Below are 18,239 nucleotides of genomic sequence, written 5' to 3'. Positions count from 1 at the left end.
TGCCCTTAAACGTTTTTTATAGCTAATGTTTTTTATTCATGACCCGAAATATTTTTCAGTTATGTTGAGAGGTCACACTAATTTATTTAAAATAATGCAATCAGAACACCTTTATTTTTTAATAAAAAATGTTTAATTATTTTCATTCAATCTTCTAAACGTTGTAATTATGTCACTGCAATTTTTCTTAGTAAAGTTTATCTTCTTGAATCTATTTTACTATTATCTGATGAGAATTTTGACTACAAGTCTAACGGATTATCGAATTTCCATCTAACATGGCTATAAGTATAAAAAGCCTTTTTAAATTAATGGTTCACTATACTTTTAAGTATCATATTTATAATAAATTTCCAATTTTTTTTCGAAAATTTCAAATTATGTCTAGTAAAGAAAAATTTGAAAATAACATTATTTTTTCTTTGTAATTCAAAAGCTTTGCAAATGAACTAATTTTTAGTTTTAAATCTACAGAAAATCGAAGAAAATACTTTATTAAAAGGGTACAGTTGCTTCATAATAAATATAACGGTTGTATTTGTTGACATAAATCTGTTGCATAGATATTATTTTTAATCACTTATTATTTGAATACAATGGCCCATGTATAAGATTAAAAAGTGAAGGCTTTGAATCTATTAGTGCATGAAATATTGATGATATTTTTTCACTTGATGCCATAGTATTTCTAGCTTGTTTCAATAAAGTATTCGTCGATGACATTTTTCCTTGGTCCTCTTGACTTGTAACAAACTCTAGAAACTACAAAAATTTTTATCAAAATATTATTATCATACAGTTTTTTTTTAAATTTTATAATATAAATTGTACATACTTTATTATATTGATCTGGGTTTTTTATACTTTCACTAAATTTTTCCGCTATCCATTCAATTTGATTTGACATGTCTCTTACATCATGACTGTAAAATAAATTAGTATCTTAATTCAATAAATTTAATTGATATTGAAAGATTGAACGGAAAAATAAGTTTCAACAAATTTTAAAAAACTTGATTTAAATTTACTCTACCGAAAAAAATCCATGTAGGGTTTTATGGAAATGCATACAGGAAAAAAAAGATATTTATCGGAGTTCATGAATAAACTATTGGGATTTGTTTTCGTATGTAGAAATCTTTTACAGAAATCACACGGTAAGGAATATTTTGCGGATATCACTATGCCAATATGGGCGTGGACGCTATACTGTATGGTATCGAAGATTTTTATAGGTGTAAAATTGTATGCATATGTGATTTTACCATTGTAGGAATAGTAACATTGGCGATAATTGTCGCAGACGCCGCAATGTCCTATGGCCGTCAGGCTCATACTGCGTTGCAGTATTCACAATGCTTCTGGCAGATAAACCTTGTCAAACGCCATCTATATCGTTTTGGCGGAAATCCGATAGTATATATTGATTGACACGCCAAAAATTATGGCGAGAAAAACTAGTAACTTTGTGCCCTCGGCATTGTAGTATGGGTCTCACGGCCATTCTGTTTCGTGGTGCCTGCTATGCATACGTGTGAGCAATACAATAGCTCCAGTGCTATACAGTATAGTAAATAAGGTCTTACTTCTGGGAGTAGTTACAATACTGTCTTAGAATATTGTACATATGATTTTAGTATCTGTCTTGAGATCATACCAGCATGGTGTTGAACGCCATGTATTTCTTACCGTGTAGGTAACTAAATTCCTGTATAAGAAATTTGTACCCTAGAGAACTTCGCTGGCTTTTGTAATATGTAAATAGTATATATCCGGCGTATATTTTTAGTATTATCATATGTGTGCTCCTTTGCTAGCATATATTCCCGGATATATCTTTTTCCTTGTGGGTATTACGAGGGAGAAGTTGACAAAGACTTAATCATGAATTTATAGTGGTAGATATCAATGAAAAGCATGTAAGCAAAATAAGCAAGGGATCACTTTGTCAAGAGCTCGTAGCTGTTGGACGCATATAATATAAGAAGAAGGCAGTTAACAATGGCAAGTATCTATCAATTTGTGCAGGAAGTCAATATCAAGTTGGCAGTGAATGTTATTGGTTCAAAACGTAAGCAAAGTTTAGAAAAAGCTAATATTAAGTAGAACATTGTAGTTAACTGACAAGAAACATGGACACTTATGGAAAAATTAACACTTCTTAGTGTGTTAACTATACTGCTCTTAAATGCAAAGTAACATATTAGCTCAAAATTAACATTTTCATTGTCATGAAAAATCATAGATAGATTGTTAGCATAATACGGATTTTCATATGAAGCTATACAGAAATCCTTTCAAGAAAACATATTGCCAAAAAACTATGCTTGATTTCTTTAGGGATTTTCATCCAAAAACATGTTATGAAAATTCGTTAAAAATCTATGCTGAATCCCTGTATGGATTTTTTAAATTAAGTAATGATTAAAATGTTAATTACTATTTTCTGATTTTCTCAATGTTATTGATGAAGAAATCCAAAGCAAAATCAACGTTTTCTCGTTTTCCAGACATAATTGATATAAAAGCGTTAGAAACTTGATCTGTTAAAAGTGTAGAATTATCTGCAATTGCTAAAAGTAAATATTTTTCAATCAAATGACGATTTTCAGTACATCCTAGATATTGAAATCCTGGTTGTTCAAGAGGATTAGCAAGGTGTGCATTCATAAAATTTTCCCAAATACTTTCATTAGAAGCTCTGAGACCGTTACAATAAATCCAACTTTCATCATTTGGAGCAATTCTAAATAAATCAGTAAATATAAATCAGTTAAAGCTGGATAAATTTCTTTGAATGTAAATTTTGAAAATTACTTTTATCAATAACAATATTAACTTACACATTACTGCTAGGATTTTCCAGATGTGCTGTAACCTTATCACGAGCAACCGACCTGCATTCTTCGTGACCGAAAGCGCACGCCCAAGGTAACAAATGATGTCGAGCGAGTTGAACTAAATGATTTTCATTTTTATTATTTTCGAAACCCACATACTCAACTATATTATTCAAAAGATGTAACATGAATTTTTCAAAGATATTGTAACTTGGAGTATTCATCAATAAACCGTTGAACTTTTCAATTATTTCTAATGTTGGTATCCATGGAAGATAATTTGTTTCTCTATACAAATATGAAATAACATCAATCAGTATTTCATAATATTGATCATCGATATCAGCAAAATAATAAAGATCATCAATGAATTGCGCTCGATTTTTGGCATCGATTTTATAAAAGTTATTAGTATGCAAATAATCAGCTATACGTTTCCAATTTTCGTGATCATAATTAACACGATAAAAACCTAAAAATAATTCATTAAATAAAAAATAATATAAATCATTGATATTTATTAAGGATTCTAACCACTTTGCTGAATATTAAAAATCACCCAGTCGTCTTTATGGATACCATAAATTGTGAGATTTTCACGAGATTGTGCTAACCAATGTGTAGGTCGCGTATGGTTGAAATTTAGTTTCGAACTATCTGTAAAAGTCAACGGAACCATCCATAAGTTATCTGGATTAGCGGGCATTCCATTTGATTGAGTGATATTTGTAATTCCAGTTTCATAATCTCTTGTTACATTCAAAATTGGATAGCCTGTTTGTTCTACCCATGGATCCATTATTTCTTTGATATTTAAAATGGGAAAAAGTCGACTTACATCGTAAGATTCTTGAAGAGCTTGCCATAAATCATTGGTTGTTACCGTGCTGAATTGACTGAAATAATTAAATGAGTGTTTAATGTTATGTAACTATTATTATCATTAATGAATAATTACTGTTTTTGTAAATATCTCCTTATTCCGTCCCGGAAAACATCTTCAGATAATATATTTTCGATCATGTAAACGATAGCTGCTCCTTTTCGATAAGTCACTTTATTGAATATTTCTGAAACTTCTGATCGGTTGTCAGGATTCCATCTAATTGGCCGAGGATTTCTGATTGATAATTCTGCTGGAAAAGATATTTTGTGCATAATATCGACGACGAATAAATCTCTCCCATACCAATCATTTAGTATCTGTTGTAAAAGTAATACACATTATTCATATATGTTTTTTGGGTAAATTATTCTTTTTATCATAGATGGGCATTCCAAGTAACACATGCTTGAGCAAGATTCTGGTGCCAGTGCCTTGAGCAAAACCCCAAGTTACTAGTGTCTTTTTCTACATATGGGTCTTGCGCTAGATCATGTAGCAAGAAATCGTCATCAAGACTTGAAGATATATAAGATATGCTACAGTAGAAAAGATTCTGGCGCATTTTCTGCATCAGCAACTTATGGCAGCTACTTACGCATGGCTTGCTCAAGATTTGCTCAAGGCTCAAGGTCAATTTTAAGCCTTGATCAGATATTGAGCAAACCATGTGCAACTATTTTCGACTATAGTCTTCCTCTAGAACTGAGTTACACAGAAAAAAAAGTTATCTTGAGCCAAGAAAATATTTTTGAAGACAAACGTTTTCGGTAACCAAGTCAAGATTTTCTTGAGCCAAGAGAATTTGTCTTGGTTAAAAAAAATTCGTCTTGGTCGGAGAAGATTTCTACTTTATCTGAGAAAGTTTAGGTCTCCAAAAAAATTTTCTTGAATCAAGAATATTTACCTTCAGTCGAGAATTTTTTTTTCTGTGTATAATTTGGCACGAATTTTCTTGTGTAAGGCTCGCACGAGACTTGCTATTGGAATCTAGCCATAAGTATCTGCAGCAAGACACAGGTAACAAAAGACACTAACGTCTATCAAACTCGAGACCAAGCTTGCTCAAGCCTTGAACAAAATTGTCATATAAGATGTTATTGTAATTATGGTCATTGAAGTTGACAATACCTGATCAGCTATTTTTGCTGAAAAATATACGACGAAAGCTTCACTCAACCAAAGGTCGTTCCACCAAGCGGGTGTTACTAAATTTCCAAACCACTGGTGAGAAACTTCGTGTATTGTTAATTGGATTGCGTTATCTCGCGTTAAAATACTACTTTCATTCAAATTGAAATAAACTCCATATGTGCTAATTGAAAAAAATTTCAAAATAATTATCATTCAAATTATCAATAAGATTACGCAAGCCGACATGAATCTAGGATTGTATTTTGTATGGGCATTCAGTGAAACCTATATGCCATTTCTAAATTAACATTAAATTTATTTTCGATTATATAGAGTTCTTCAAACATAAGAAAATTAGGCTTTACGAAAAAAATCATCTAAATTTACAGATGCATAAATCCCGCATTGTACTGATGCTGTGACGTAGACCTAAATGTATCATTATTCAGATATATTTAAATTAATGTAGATCAAAGTTAAAAATGACGAAGCGTCAAACTACACTGGAAAAAAATATTTTGCAAGTTTTTTGTTAAACTCAGGCCGGCTACCTGAGCACCAGGGGTTCTTTCACATCTTGGTTCAACGCGATACACGAGTGGGGATTCAACCCAGCAGTATTGGAAAGAGCCAACTACTACATACTTTCTCGTTAGAAACCGCAGAAAAAATCTGTAGGAGCTAGCAATCATTTATTTAGTGCATCAGATTAAATATATAAAAGACTAAAACCCTAAACAATAAGTTGGTTTTTGTTGGCTTGCGTTATCAATAATATAAATGAAATACAAGTTTAAGTTATTACAAATAGCTAATGATCCCCCAATGTTCAGTAGCAACAGAAGAATATTGAGGGATAGTTACTTGATCGAGCTTAGGAAGTGAATATGGTATACCAGTGTATTTTTCCAATGCAATTAATGCTGCTTGACTTATTTCAAAAGCCAGTCTTACATCATCCTTGTGATCCTTTTTTGTCCAAAATGTGATATTTCCAACATTATTTGCGACATGCTCATAATCAGCAATTACAAAACTCACTAAATAAGTTGACATTGGGGGAGATTTTTCAAAGTTTGTCCAAATCTTTCCATCTGTTGTTTCTATGTGGTTTTTTACTGGCATATTTGATAAAGCTGTATAGTTGGGATAATGTTTCAGCGAAATTTCAAATTCTGCTTTGAATGCAGGTTCATCCCAACATGGAAAAGCCCTGCGAGCTGCAGCTGGTTGGAAATGTGTCGCCACCATATATCTGATTTTATATAATTCAAAATATTTATTTAAAAATTTATATGAATGGTTTTATTAAAATAAAAAATATTTTTTTCAAGAACCAATGTACTAAATAAATTCGAGAAATACATAGTTTAACCATATAAAAATAAATTATTATCACTTGGTGAAACCATGTCATATATTAGACTTAATGAGGATATTTGAATTTCGAAAATTTTAAATCTTTTTACTCTCTAAATCTGAAACAGTGAACGCTATTGAAAAATAAAGTATATAGACTATTTTACAGCTATAAGTATAACACGATATACTTGTAGCTATGAAACAGTGAATAGTCACTGATTTAGATTTAGAGAGTATCTACGTAGATCAATATATTAAATGTCACTATTTTTCTCAGAATCGTATATAGTTTAAATGTTTTCTCGCCTCCGGGCGGAAAGTGTCAACTTTCGTTCCACTGTGGAGAACAAAGTTGCCGCTTTCCACCTCCGTCGAGGAGAAAAATAATATACGTACTTCGGGAAGTAATTAAGAAAGCCTCAGATCACATGATTGTTGGCCTCGGTTTTGCCTCGGCTAACAATACATGTGATTTGAGACATTTCTTACTTTACTGCCCTAGGTGTGCAATCTACTATTTTATAACAATATCAACTACACAGAGATAAATGTACAGTATCCATTACAATATATTGTAACGAATGTGAAAGTGATCTTTTGAAATATTTGAATATCTAGAAAAACAAATGCCTTCTTCTCTTGTTTTATAAAAACGCGACTAGCGTCAGTCATTTTACCGCTGTCAATTGTAGTATCATTATTTTCAATGTAAGTGTATTGTTATTGTAATATAAGTGATATTAATTTATACACTGTAAAAAATTCCCAACAAATTCTACTATAGGTGCATAGTAACACCGGACTATAAGAAAACTGGTACAAAATTTACAAGTGTCTCATATTAAACGTATATTTTTATGCCTTTGCTCATACGTTTACTATGGAACGTAAATTTGGTACCAGTTTTCTTATGGTCAGACGTTACGATGCACCCATCGTAAAATTTATTGGAAATTTTTTACAGTGTAAGTTACGGGTTATTATAATATCATAGAAATGATTAATGTATTGCGTAAGAACAGGTTTTTTGTTTTTCAAACATTGATTATAGGAATGGCACTCATAGACTATGGTATTCATTCCTATTTATATAGATTTCATTTCTATACGGTATCAAAAGAGTTTCTACACAGAAAAAGACCTAATAGAGTCAAAAAAATATTTTGGAAAATACGTATTTTCGGGAACCAAGTCATGATTTTTTTTGAGCCAAGAGAATTTGTTTAAAATTTCATAAGAAATGATTTTTTTAACATTAAGAAATCATTTCTTAAATAGTTAGAAATTGCGTTAAATACAAAAAAATGATGTTTAAGAAATGATTTCTTAGATACTAAGAAATCATTCTATTAGTGTAGAAAGAATAATACTTCATTTTCAAACAGATTCGTTTAGAAAGTAATTAATTTTTATCATTACATCCGTTGAAAAAATTTTTTTCTAATCACAAAAGCCGTAATCTGATAAATAGATTAAATTTATCAACAAAACAGCAACTCACTTTTCATCATCGTTCGAATCATGATCAATACCACGATAAAATCCTCTGAGACTCTTTGCTTCATGTCCTAACCATTTGAGTTTCAAAGTGTATAATCCAACTGGCAATTCGTCTTGAAATTTAATATTAAAAAATTCAAGAACATCACTCCATCGTTGTGCGATTGGCTTCTTTATGGTGCCGTCACTGAGCACTAATCTTGTGTACGTTTTATCAATCTCCAATAAATCAGCAACATGAAACGTCACGTCCCGAGTTGGTTTATGTACTTGAAAAATTATACTAGCTGTTCCATCAAACGTGAATTCTCTATTAGTAAAATGTGGTTCTATTTGCAAAGCATATGATTGTGGAGATGTATCGTTTGACAATCGAAAACCTAATACCTTTGCCAACAACATACTAATATATTTATTTTCATTTTGCGCAACAGATCGTTGAAATTGAATCACACAAACTAATATTAGAAAACCCCCAATTTTATTTAATAATAACATTTTTATTCACATCGATAAGCACAAAAATACTAAAACATGAGGAAAGTTATGTTTGCATCAGTAACACTAGTATTGTGTCCATTTAATCACTCATTGTAAACTAAAACTTGGATCAATGAATAAAGTTACAGTACTCATTGACCTTACAAGAGATTCATAAATATTAATATAATTTTGCTAATGCCCCTGAATTGTAGCTGACCAAGAATTTTTATTATATCTGATAAAGTGTTTAAAATAATTATCAAATATGATCCATTATCGACATAAACATTTTTAGATGTTAATTTAATTCAAAATTATTCATGGTTAGCTGCATTGTTAAATTTTAAGGACAGACTTCTTCAATAATTAATGATTAGATTTAAATGTTTTTTTTTATCTTCGTTTTTGTTTGTGTAATTGATGTATATTCTATTCAGTGATTAGAATTAAAAAAAAAAAAACGAATATGTAAACAAATGTGCATTACTTCCTAGGAAAAGATCACTATAAATGTCAAGGTAACTTTTGGTAGTAAATATGTAAAGTAATGATCTGAATAATTGACTTTCATTAACCTACGTCCCACGCATTGAAATCAAGCTTGATATTAAGAATTGATTTCGTTTATGTCTAAATAAAATATCAAAATAGCTAATATGTTAACACAGAAAAATTATATTTTGGGCAGAACTATAATATCTTCTATTTAAATATAGTCTACTCTCTTACTACGAAGCTTTGTGTCGAATAATTGCCAAAGTCAAATAAAAAATTGAATAAAATAGAGCAAAATCTGGCAAATCTTACGGTACAAAAACTTTGCAACTGTTGTAATTTTTTTGTTATTAATAAAAACGTTTTGCAAGTAAAGGCTCAATCGACTTCAACAGAATACTAGAAAAAAATTATTCTAATGCAGTTGATTTAATGTACGAAATAAAATAATTCAATTTTCTCTAAATCGTTTGGTCACACCATTTATACGAAAATGTTAATTAATAACCATGAAAATAATTATTTAATTTAATCAAACCAAAAAAATACTAGCCTAACAGCTGATTTATTTACCGACATGGTCTGCACATATCCACAGTCGGGAGAAGTTGCGCGCGTCACCATGATTTATTTGAAATTCCAAGCTCGTGGATAATTTTATTTCAGGCAATTATTTATTTTAATATCTTAAATTCAATTAATTAATGAAAAATTTTTATAACAATCGATAACATTATAAATATATACTGTAGCCTAATATAAAAAACGGTTTTAATTTCATAAAAATGGTTAATTTTCTAATTATTTAAAAATAATTTCTCAGTTGTTGCGACGATTGAATGATTATTTTTTATATCATATGCAAATGAAAAAATTGATTTTTTTTTTAAATAGATAATATGATTATAAAATTATTGTTTATAATCATTTTAATCATTTACCATTATTAATTTTATTACATAGAATTAAAATAGTATTTTAAAAATACTATTAAAGCTTTTTTCTTCCAAAAAAGAATGAAGAACTTTATTACAAATTCAAGACACTTTTAAAAATTATACCAATTTAAAATACAAACCAATGAAATGTAATTGTGTAAATTATTTCAAATAAATTTAAGAAAAATTCAGAGTAATTCAAGACCAAGACAAAGTCTTAACAAGACAAGGCAAGACTATATAAAGAATTGACTAATTTTCAAGATCAATACGAAACTTACTTTTTGAGTTCGAGATCAAGACGAGAAGGAAAGTGTCAAGATCGAAACAAGATCGTTCCAACCTTTTCTTGTCCCGGCTCGAATGCAGCCCTAAGTAAGAAGTTTTAGGTTAGAACTAAAAGATCAACCATTTTTCAGATTGTATTTAAAATTTTTAAATAAACATAAAGCTAAATTTCTGAATTATTACATTATCTTGAATTTTTATAATTTCCGTACAATCTCGATAAAAAAATTCATAACAACTATAAAATTAAAAAATGAGAATAACAAAAAATAAAATACTTTAGTGTAATAAAGTTAATGCAAGTGAAACAGTAAGTAAAAGTAAGGATGCAGTAAATGTCACTCCAGAGCCATGGTCGTTAGTAGGAGGATTTACTGGATCTTTTTTGAAAAATTTTTGGAGTTCTCCAGATCGCGACTTTAGCCAATCAACATTATTCTGAGCTTTTTGTAAACCTTCATCTATGATACCATTAAGTAAACTTGTGTCTAGAGTCCGTATTTCTTTTATCTATAATTTAAAATTTATGACCCATTAATTTAACTTAATAAATATTGAGGTGATTTCCAATATAATAATAATATTTCAGAATTTCATAATAAAAAGGTCATCTATGCCAAAAATGTAATAATAACAATATGACCATGCGCATCGCAAAACGAACTAAAGAACAACATCAAGGCAAAAGAAATTCAATGAGTAACAGAAGAGACAACTTGAGGAAGAATATGTTATGTATATGGTCGGTTAGTTCAGTGGTATAGTTAATCATCTTTCAACAAAAAAAGAAATTTTCTAGAATTTTTTTTTTTTTAAAGTTTTTAAAAATTAGAGCTAAATACCGTTCATTCCACGGTATAGAGACACGGTAGGCTCGCGCCATGACACTTTACACATATACATGTATTTGATGTGTTTGAGATGAACGTGTACTTGACGCGAGACATTACCGTGTCTTCTGAGCCTCCGTCCATCGTGCGGTCTCGCCAATATTCGTTCGTTACACCGCATGTATTTAAAATTGCGGTTTTACCGAGTATTATAACTATGATTTTTTCGAAATTCAAACTATACAAGCTTATACGACTAAACAATTGTAATTTTTTTTAGAATGTTTTTATTGAAATAAAATTTTTGTATTAAATAAAAATACTAAGGAAATAGATGAATTAAATGAGCTGGAAATGATTCGCTGGTGACACTGCGCAGAAAATCCGAACAAATTCAATGCCCGAGTTTACTCGTATCAGCAGCAAACCATCGCGTTTCTCAGCTTTTTTAACAAAAATAATTATTTTTTTATTCAATACTAAAAAAGCATAGTAGTAGAACTCATAAAATTTTAAAAGACTAGGAAATTTATTTGCTATTTAAATAATCTCGTAATAAAAATTGCGTCGCTGCGCTCATAGTGCAATGAGTGAAGTGTTAAGATTGCCTTAATTTAAAGCAGTTGACGCGACATCTAGAGACGTGTTCGATTGCCGGACTAAACCGCCATAATTCTTCGTCAGTTTCGTTCTGTTATATACATTGAATTTACTCACAAAAAAATTAACAAATGTTATTAATTATAAAAATCGTTACCTTCTCAATTTGACTTTGATTAGTAACTCTATTTCCAATATCGCTGATGTAAGATTTAACAATGGCAGCATTTGCAGCCTCACTGAATATAAGAATAGGTAATTTAAAGTCAGATATTATTTATATAACATTTGCGATTGAATGAAAACGTGAATGAAGAATCTCACCTGGCAAGGAAGTAGTGTATTTTATCTTTAAGAAAATCAAGAGTTACATCTACACCTACATCACTTCCTGTGTAGACAGCTTTGAATATTGTGTCACGATCAGTAACAGGTAACGAATTATTAATAGCTATATCGAGATACATTTTCAAAACTTCAGTATCTGATGTACATCCTAATCCGTTCAAGATATCATTATCATTATTATTTTCTTTATATTTTAACAGCAATTTATTCCATGTATTTTTATCAGCACTGCGCACTCCACTGCATATGATAACTTTTTTTAGATCCACTGATAGCCTGAATAATAAAATAAGAAAATGACATTAAATATAACTTAGCTCTAATGAAATCTGATTAGATCGACGTAGATCTAATTCTTTCGAATTTCAGATCTACATTGATATCAATAGATTTACTTAGATCTATTCAGACTTATACAGATATTAAATTTTTTTGAGATGGCCTACTTTCCTCCCTTGGTAAGTAAGATACTATTTTTAATAATTGAATGAATACTAATAATATCCCGAATCAAAAATTTTCGTAATCAACATCAAAATGAGAAAATTTTCTTTCGCCCGTGGACCCTTCAGAAGAAAAAAAAAAATTCGAAAATTTTTGTCTCACGATATTTCTCATGATTGTGCAATAATTGTAGCTCTAGAAAATTTTGATCAAAATATATTGAAACTAGAGATTTCAAGCTTTGAAATACATTTTTTTTAATCTCGATACGATTATTTTTTACAAAGTTACAGCCTTGCAAAAATCATTAAAAAATTTCTAAAATTTTTCTGTTCCTTTAATTTTTCGCGTCAGTGTTTAAGTGTAAACCGTTCTATTTGCACAATATATGTGTACATTTTGACGAATCCTTTTTTAGTATATGCGAGAGAGAAAAAAGTTAAATTTAATACCCCTGTATCAGACACTTTCTACAGACTTTCCGCTGAGATGACTGATGGATGACCAATAGATTACTGACTGAAAACTGACAAATAACCAATTTCAAGTAGTCACAGCTTAAAAGCATAAATATCATTGGACTTGTAAATTTTAGGTGAACCTTAAGGCGCTACCATCCATCTTACGGCTTTAAAGTGATTATATTATTATTAATTGAAATTTTTTATTTTGTGAAATTAGTGTTCTTGACAAGTTTTCAACAGGTATCATCCTATATATCTGGTCAAAAAAGTCCGAGAGTGTTCTGAAAGTGTCGGAAAGTGACTCGAAAGCGTCAGAATTAGGGTCTAGTTTCATCGGAATACTGAGAGTTTCCATACACTTTCCAGACATTTTTTACAGATTTTCTACAAATTTTCCATTGAGATGACTACTGGATGTCCGATCGATTACTGATTGAAAACCCTGGTTTAGCACTTATTATATAAACTATCGTAGACGATTGGTGCTATCGAACGTTGTACGGAGCATAATTTAGTAAAATTCTAATATATGTTACAAAAATTAAATTAATCTATTAACCTATTATCATACTATTACTGTCCCCCAATCAGATAAATGTTTTCCTAAGCCAATATAATTATAAATAATAATTTTTAAGTGGTGTTAATTATGCTGTACTAAAAGGAACACTTCTAAAGCAGTAATGGTTTTTAAAAAATGATAAAAAATTAAGTCTTTCTTAGAATTGCCTTTTTATAGTATTCTATGAAGTATAATCAACGCCGAAGTACTTGTGACATTAGAAAATGACGAAAAATAGAATAGTGACTGATGACTAATGGACGATTATATTATTAGATATGATGGTATTGTATACTTTATACATTTCTTAAAATGATAGATATAAAAGTTTTAAACTTACGGATTTTTCTCAGAATTATCAAGCCACATATTTAATTTTGATAATGCATAAGCTGTGCACGATTCCAAACCCATAGCACAAGTATTTTCTATTAGTCTTATTCGCTGCAATTTGGTAATATGCGTGTCTTTGGATGACTCATTAAAATGAACACTTTCAATCAGCTTTCCTGTTAATCCTGTTATATATTCCTGCAGAAAATTTTAATTATCAAATATTAGGTCCATTAAACTAGTGAATTTAGAGACAGAAATACATAGAAAAAGAAAATTTATTAAATTACTCTGAAAACTTGAGAGTGTTCGGTATTAGTTAATACTCTGTTTAGATAAGAGATACCGTTCCATGCCGAAGACCAAGGGATAAAATCTACTTCTTCTTTAAGATATCCAATAAGAGGTAAAGTTATATTGTAATAAGTATAACCAGCTCGAGCAAGATTAAATGCATCGTCAATAAGTTGGGCGCGATTTAAAACATGTATTCCCGTATGATTAGCTGCCAAAAATTTAGTGATCAAATTCCAATTTTTCTCATCATAGTTTACACGATAGTACCCTATTGGTAAAAAATTTTTTGTTTAATTTATAATAAGTATTCCATCTACAAATATTTAATATTTAAACATGTTTTTTTTTTCTAAATTTACCAAATTGTTGTTTGTTGCAAATCAGCCATTCGTTTTCATCGGCTGCTGGAATGTCTGTGGAATTTTCATCAGGTTTAAGCCATGTAATGGATGATGTGTCATTGAAATTGAAATCCTCTTGGGTTGCATAATTGATTGCAACATAATATTTCGACGACGGAGATACTTCGGTTTTATCGAGCAAAAATCGAGATTGAGTTATTGTTGCAGTTTTCTTCGTGTAATCTCTTACAACAGTGATAACTGGAAAGCCAGGAGTCGTTGCCCAATTTTTAAGAGCCGCCAAAAAGTTTGGTTTCAGTTTTTCATCCACTACGTTGTTCAATTCATTAAAAAGATCATCGGACGTCGCTACATCGAATTTCCTATTGAGTTTAATAATTGAATTGTGAAAACAAATACCTAAATTAATATATTTTTTAATATTACATAAATAAACTTACTTTGCACTAAGATAATTTTTTAAACCTGTTTTAAATTTATCTTCACCCATAATATGAGAAATCATACGGATAACAGATGCAGCTGAAAAAGTTTAATATTAACTATTTAATAAATGAATATATTGATTACTTTGTATGAAGTGACAAACTATTATTTCAAATAATAAAAAAAGACCGCCTAGAGACGGAAATGGAAGTAAATTTTTCAGTAAAATCACTCTAAATCTGAGCGAATATTAATAAATATAACAGGACCGAAGTCCACCTCCGTTTTACGTGAGGCCGTTTTCACACCCTTTTGGGCATACACGCGTTGCGGGCATCCCTATTCCCACCCCAGATAACACTGCTAGTCGAAAAATATAATCGAGTGGCGACTAAAGCTAAGGGTAAAGGTTAACCGGAGGTATGGTCAAACATCCTCATTGCGCGAGGTATCTAACCACAGTCTCCACGAGTCCATACCTCTCTTGGGCTCGTCATATATTGTGCTCAGTACTCATTCATACGTAAAAACTACCTTTCCCTATTATAACAAGAACTAGTAATATGCTAAGACCAGTTTCTACATACTTTACAATCCTTCTTGTGTAGCACAGTAACCATTTCTGTCTATTTTTTCCGTATAGCAACAATTTAGATAGCTATCGTAATGATCCATTCTAATCCCGTTGACCATACGATTGTTATCACCACTGAACGCAAAAAAAAATTTTGTGATGAGAAGCATCTAATGGATACCAATGCCCGTTTCGTAAAGTAAGTGATTTATAGCTCTAGCAACGATCTAATCCTACTCGCCATATGATTGCCACCGCTATACTACGTATCGCTAACCTAGCTAACCTCTAAATAACTAAACAAGTATGGTAAGAGTCAGGGAATCATATCGTGCTTGTCACAAGAATTTCTGTTCCGTGTACTAAATATTGTATTCAAATACCTTTACTGTAAGTAATACTATCAAAAATGGAGGTAATTTCTTTTGGGCTCGATACATTGACATCCATCGAATGACTGGTATTCGAACTATCCGCTACAAAAGCGCTATTTTGTAGATTTTCTACAACGAATCTTTCCATCAAACGCCAGTCAGTTTCAACCTAAAATCCAAGATTTATTAATCTTGTAATTTAATTATTGTGTTAAAGATATTATTAAGTTATTTAACCACAAAAATTGAAAGTTTTACCATGTTAGTAATAACATATTGGAAATAATTAGCGAAACCTTCATTGAGCCAGACATAAGTCCACCATTTTGGACTAACTAAATTACCAAACCATTGATGAGTAAATTCGTGTGAAATAACTTTTGCAACTGCTTCTTTGTCGTAAAGAGAACTGACATTCTCTTCATAAAGAAGACCATTTTCTCTAAATTAAAAAAAAACATTAATTTCAAGTATGCATAAACATAAATCGTATGCCACGAATTGAATGAGATTTACCGATATGTAACCAAACCCCAATTCTCCATAGCTCCAGCCGACAATTGAGGCAATGCAATAGAATCCATTTTAGTAAGCCCATGGCTCTTAAATGTTATACCAAGATAGTTTTCAAGAGCCGTTAATTCTTTCAGTCCCACATCTACTGCATACATTCCATGATTGATCGCATTTTTTCTTGCCCATACTCTGAAGGACTGATCATTTTTATTTGACAAATGGTCAAAGTCTGCGACAACGTAAGCCACGAGATAAGTTGACATCTTTGGAGTTGTTTTAAAAATACTCCACACTTCGTTGTCATTATCTTCAGCTGTTTGCAATATATTTAACTGTGTATTTGATAATGCGGTGTAATCTCGACTGTGTCTTATCGATATCGTGAAATTGGCTTTCAAGGCTGGCTCATCCCAACATGGAAAGGCCAAACGAGCACCAACAGGTTCAAAATGTGTTGAAGCTATCGATCTAGTGTTAAATTTATAAATTATTTAAATATTTTTTTCAAATTTTTATTTATTTCATTTTATTTAATTACCTATTGCGACCTAATCCATCTGTATAGTTTCCTCGATAGAAACCTCTTAAGTTATTGTTAATATCACCCTTATATTCCATAGTCAAATTGTAATCACCTACTGCTATATCCTTCGGGAATGTTATGGTTAAAAAGTTATTTGTAGTATTTATTGAATGCCCATCCGATTCTTGATTTTTAGTTGCATCAGCTTCAGTAGCTAATAAAATTTTACTAGTAATTTCAATATTCTGAGCATGTAAAACTATTGTTTTAGTTGTTTTTACAACTTTAATCTCTATTATTGACGATCCAGTGAAAGTAAAATGATTTTCTAAATTTGGGATCAATTGAATCCTATAATGATTTGGTATTACATTGTCAGGAAGTCGGTATGTCACATTCTCATTATCACGAAGTACTTCTGGCAAATCAAACAATGCAGGAACTTCCGAAAAATATGGAATTCCTTGCGTCGTAGAAATTAAAAAAATAGTCAAAAAAATTATCCGGGTCAACGACATCATGCCCTATGTGATTATAATACTTGAATAATGTAAAACTTAGTACTATGTTATTATAAACTTCCATTATATAAGAAATCAGAAATTTACTTACGTGGAATACAGCAACAGTATGATTAACAATTAAGTCCGTTATTGTTTATAACACGACAATCGCACTTAAACACAGTTAACGTGACTCCCTTTGGTCTTATAATGATTAAATGATAGGAATATCAGAAAAAAAACAATAAAGAATTGATCTAATCTAATCAGCGCGAACATTTATCTGTGTTAATATATATGAGTATAAAAGTATACATATGTTTATGTGTCACTGTAGTCTAAATTACTTATATTACCTATATTATTACTATTATTCGATGCGATTAAAACGTAATTAAAAAAATATTTCGAAACTAAATGGTTTTAATGGAAACTAAAAACATTTTATTGATAAAAATTCGAATATAACACATTTTAATTTTAACATGATATTTCGTTTTCTTGAATCATCTTATGAAAGTTTCTGATCACGTATAAGATAAATATAATATCAAAATTTTAGCTTTTGATGAAAAAATAATCATTTATTATTTATTAGTTCGTTTCTTAAAAAACTCGCAAAACGCATGATTCTAAAATATTTTGTTTTATTCTTATACAATACTATACATATAAAACATCTCACTTTCGAGCCTTTGTTTTCTTGCATTTTTCAAACCATAATTTATTACTTTTGTAATCATTTTGAAATAATTTGAAGTGCTCATGAACTATTCTTTTTTACACTGAGAAAAAAAAAAATACTTTTGTTAAGAACATTTACTTAATACAAGAACATATATTCTTGATAATTTTCAAGAATATATAATTTTGTCTCAAGAATTCGTAGAATTGAAGGAAATAATTTTTATTTAATTCAAGTAAAGCTATTCTTTTGTTTACTCATAATATAATATCAAATTCATATAATAACAAAAATAAATTTGATGCTCTTTTCTCAAGAAATTGATAATTAATAATAATAAAATAAATATTTTGAACGGATTTCTTGAACCAAGAAATTCTTGTTTCGAAAATAGTACTTTTTTTTCTCAGTGTATTAAAGTTAATTATTCTTGTCACTTTTACTCTCAAATTCTATTACCAATTTTCTTTATTAC

At 30.1% G+C, this 18,239-nt stretch overlaps 2 protein-coding genes across 3 annotated transcripts; both read right to left on the bottom strand.

Moving 5' to 3' along the window:
- Window positions 1-436: 436 nt before the first annotated feature.
- Window positions 437-10,018, bottom strand: LOC106693060 (thyrotropin-releasing hormone-degrading ectoenzyme). The gene is made up of 10 exons (XM_008561506.3): window positions 9,917-10,018; window positions 7,721-8,006; window positions 5,663-6,112; window positions 4,855-5,038; window positions 3,799-4,043; window positions 3,375-3,736; window positions 2,844-3,312; window positions 2,441-2,746; window positions 836-923; window positions 437-762 (listed from the first exon to the last, which is right to left on the bottom strand). The coding sequence occupies exons 3-10, from the start codon at window positions 6,106-6,108 to the stop codon at window positions 577-579; spliced, it is 2,286 nt and encodes a 761-aa protein (XP_008559728.2). The 5' UTR covers window positions 6,109-6,112; window positions 7,721-8,006; window positions 9,917-10,018; the 3' UTR covers window positions 437-576.
- Window positions 10,019-10,044: 26 nt separating this feature from the next.
- Window positions 10,045-17,324, bottom strand: LOC103579941 (aminopeptidase N). 2 transcript variants are annotated; one of them, XM_008561507.3, is made up of 12 exons: window positions 17,189-17,324; window positions 16,592-17,116; window positions 16,054-16,521; window positions 15,796-15,979; window positions 15,547-15,706; window positions 14,604-14,685; window positions 14,161-14,525; window positions 13,795-14,069; window positions 13,512-13,702; window positions 11,678-11,977; window positions 11,511-11,592; window positions 10,045-10,433 (listed from the first exon to the last, which is right to left on the bottom strand). In XM_008561507.3, the coding sequence occupies exons 2-12, from the start codon at window positions 17,095-17,097 to the stop codon at window positions 10,203-10,205; spliced, it is 2,844 nt and encodes a 947-aa protein (XP_008559729.1). In that variant the 5' UTR covers window positions 17,098-17,116; window positions 17,189-17,324; the 3' UTR covers window positions 10,045-10,202. The 2 variants fall into 2 exon arrangements, with proteins under 2 accessions (XP_008559729.1, XP_014295112.1); XM_014439626.2 differs by having other exon boundaries at window positions 16,592-17,100; window positions 17,189-17,323.
- Window positions 17,325-18,239: the final 915 nt, after the last annotated feature.

Source organism: Microplitis demolitor, chromosome 5 (assembly GCF_026212275.2).
Source record: "Microplitis demolitor isolate Queensland-Clemson2020A chromosome 5, iyMicDemo2.1a, whole genome shotgun sequence".
Classification (NCBI taxonomy): domain Eukaryota; kingdom Metazoa; phylum Arthropoda; class Insecta; order Hymenoptera; family Braconidae; genus Microplitis; species Microplitis demolitor.
Note: the sequence above shows the minus strand (reverse complement) of the source record. Positions and strands in the feature narration are given on the sequence as shown.

Coding starts and splice junctions, on each gene's coding strand:
- LOC103579941 (XM_008561507.3), bottom strand. CDS start 17,097: ATGATGTCGTTGACCCGGATAATTTTTTTGACTATTTTTTTAATTTCT. Junction 16,522..16,591: donor GATGGATTAGGTCGCAATAG/GTAATTAAATAA, acceptor ATTTAACACTAG/ATCGATAGCTTCAACACATT. Junction 13,703..13,794: donor AACACTCTCAAGTTTTCAGA/GTAATTTAATAA, acceptor AATTTTCTGCAG/GAATATATAACAGGATTAAC.
- LOC106693060 (XM_008561506.3), bottom strand. CDS start 6,108: ATGGTGGCGACACATTTCCAACCAGCTGCAGCTCGCAGGGCTTTTCCA. Junction 5,039..5,662: donor TGGGGGATCATTAGCTATTT/GTAATAACTTAA, acceptor TTTTTCAATTAG/CACATATGGAGTTTATTTCA. Junction 3,737..3,798: donor AGGAGATATTTACAAAAACA/GTAATTATTCAT, acceptor TAATTATTTCAG/TCAATTCAGCACGGTAACAA.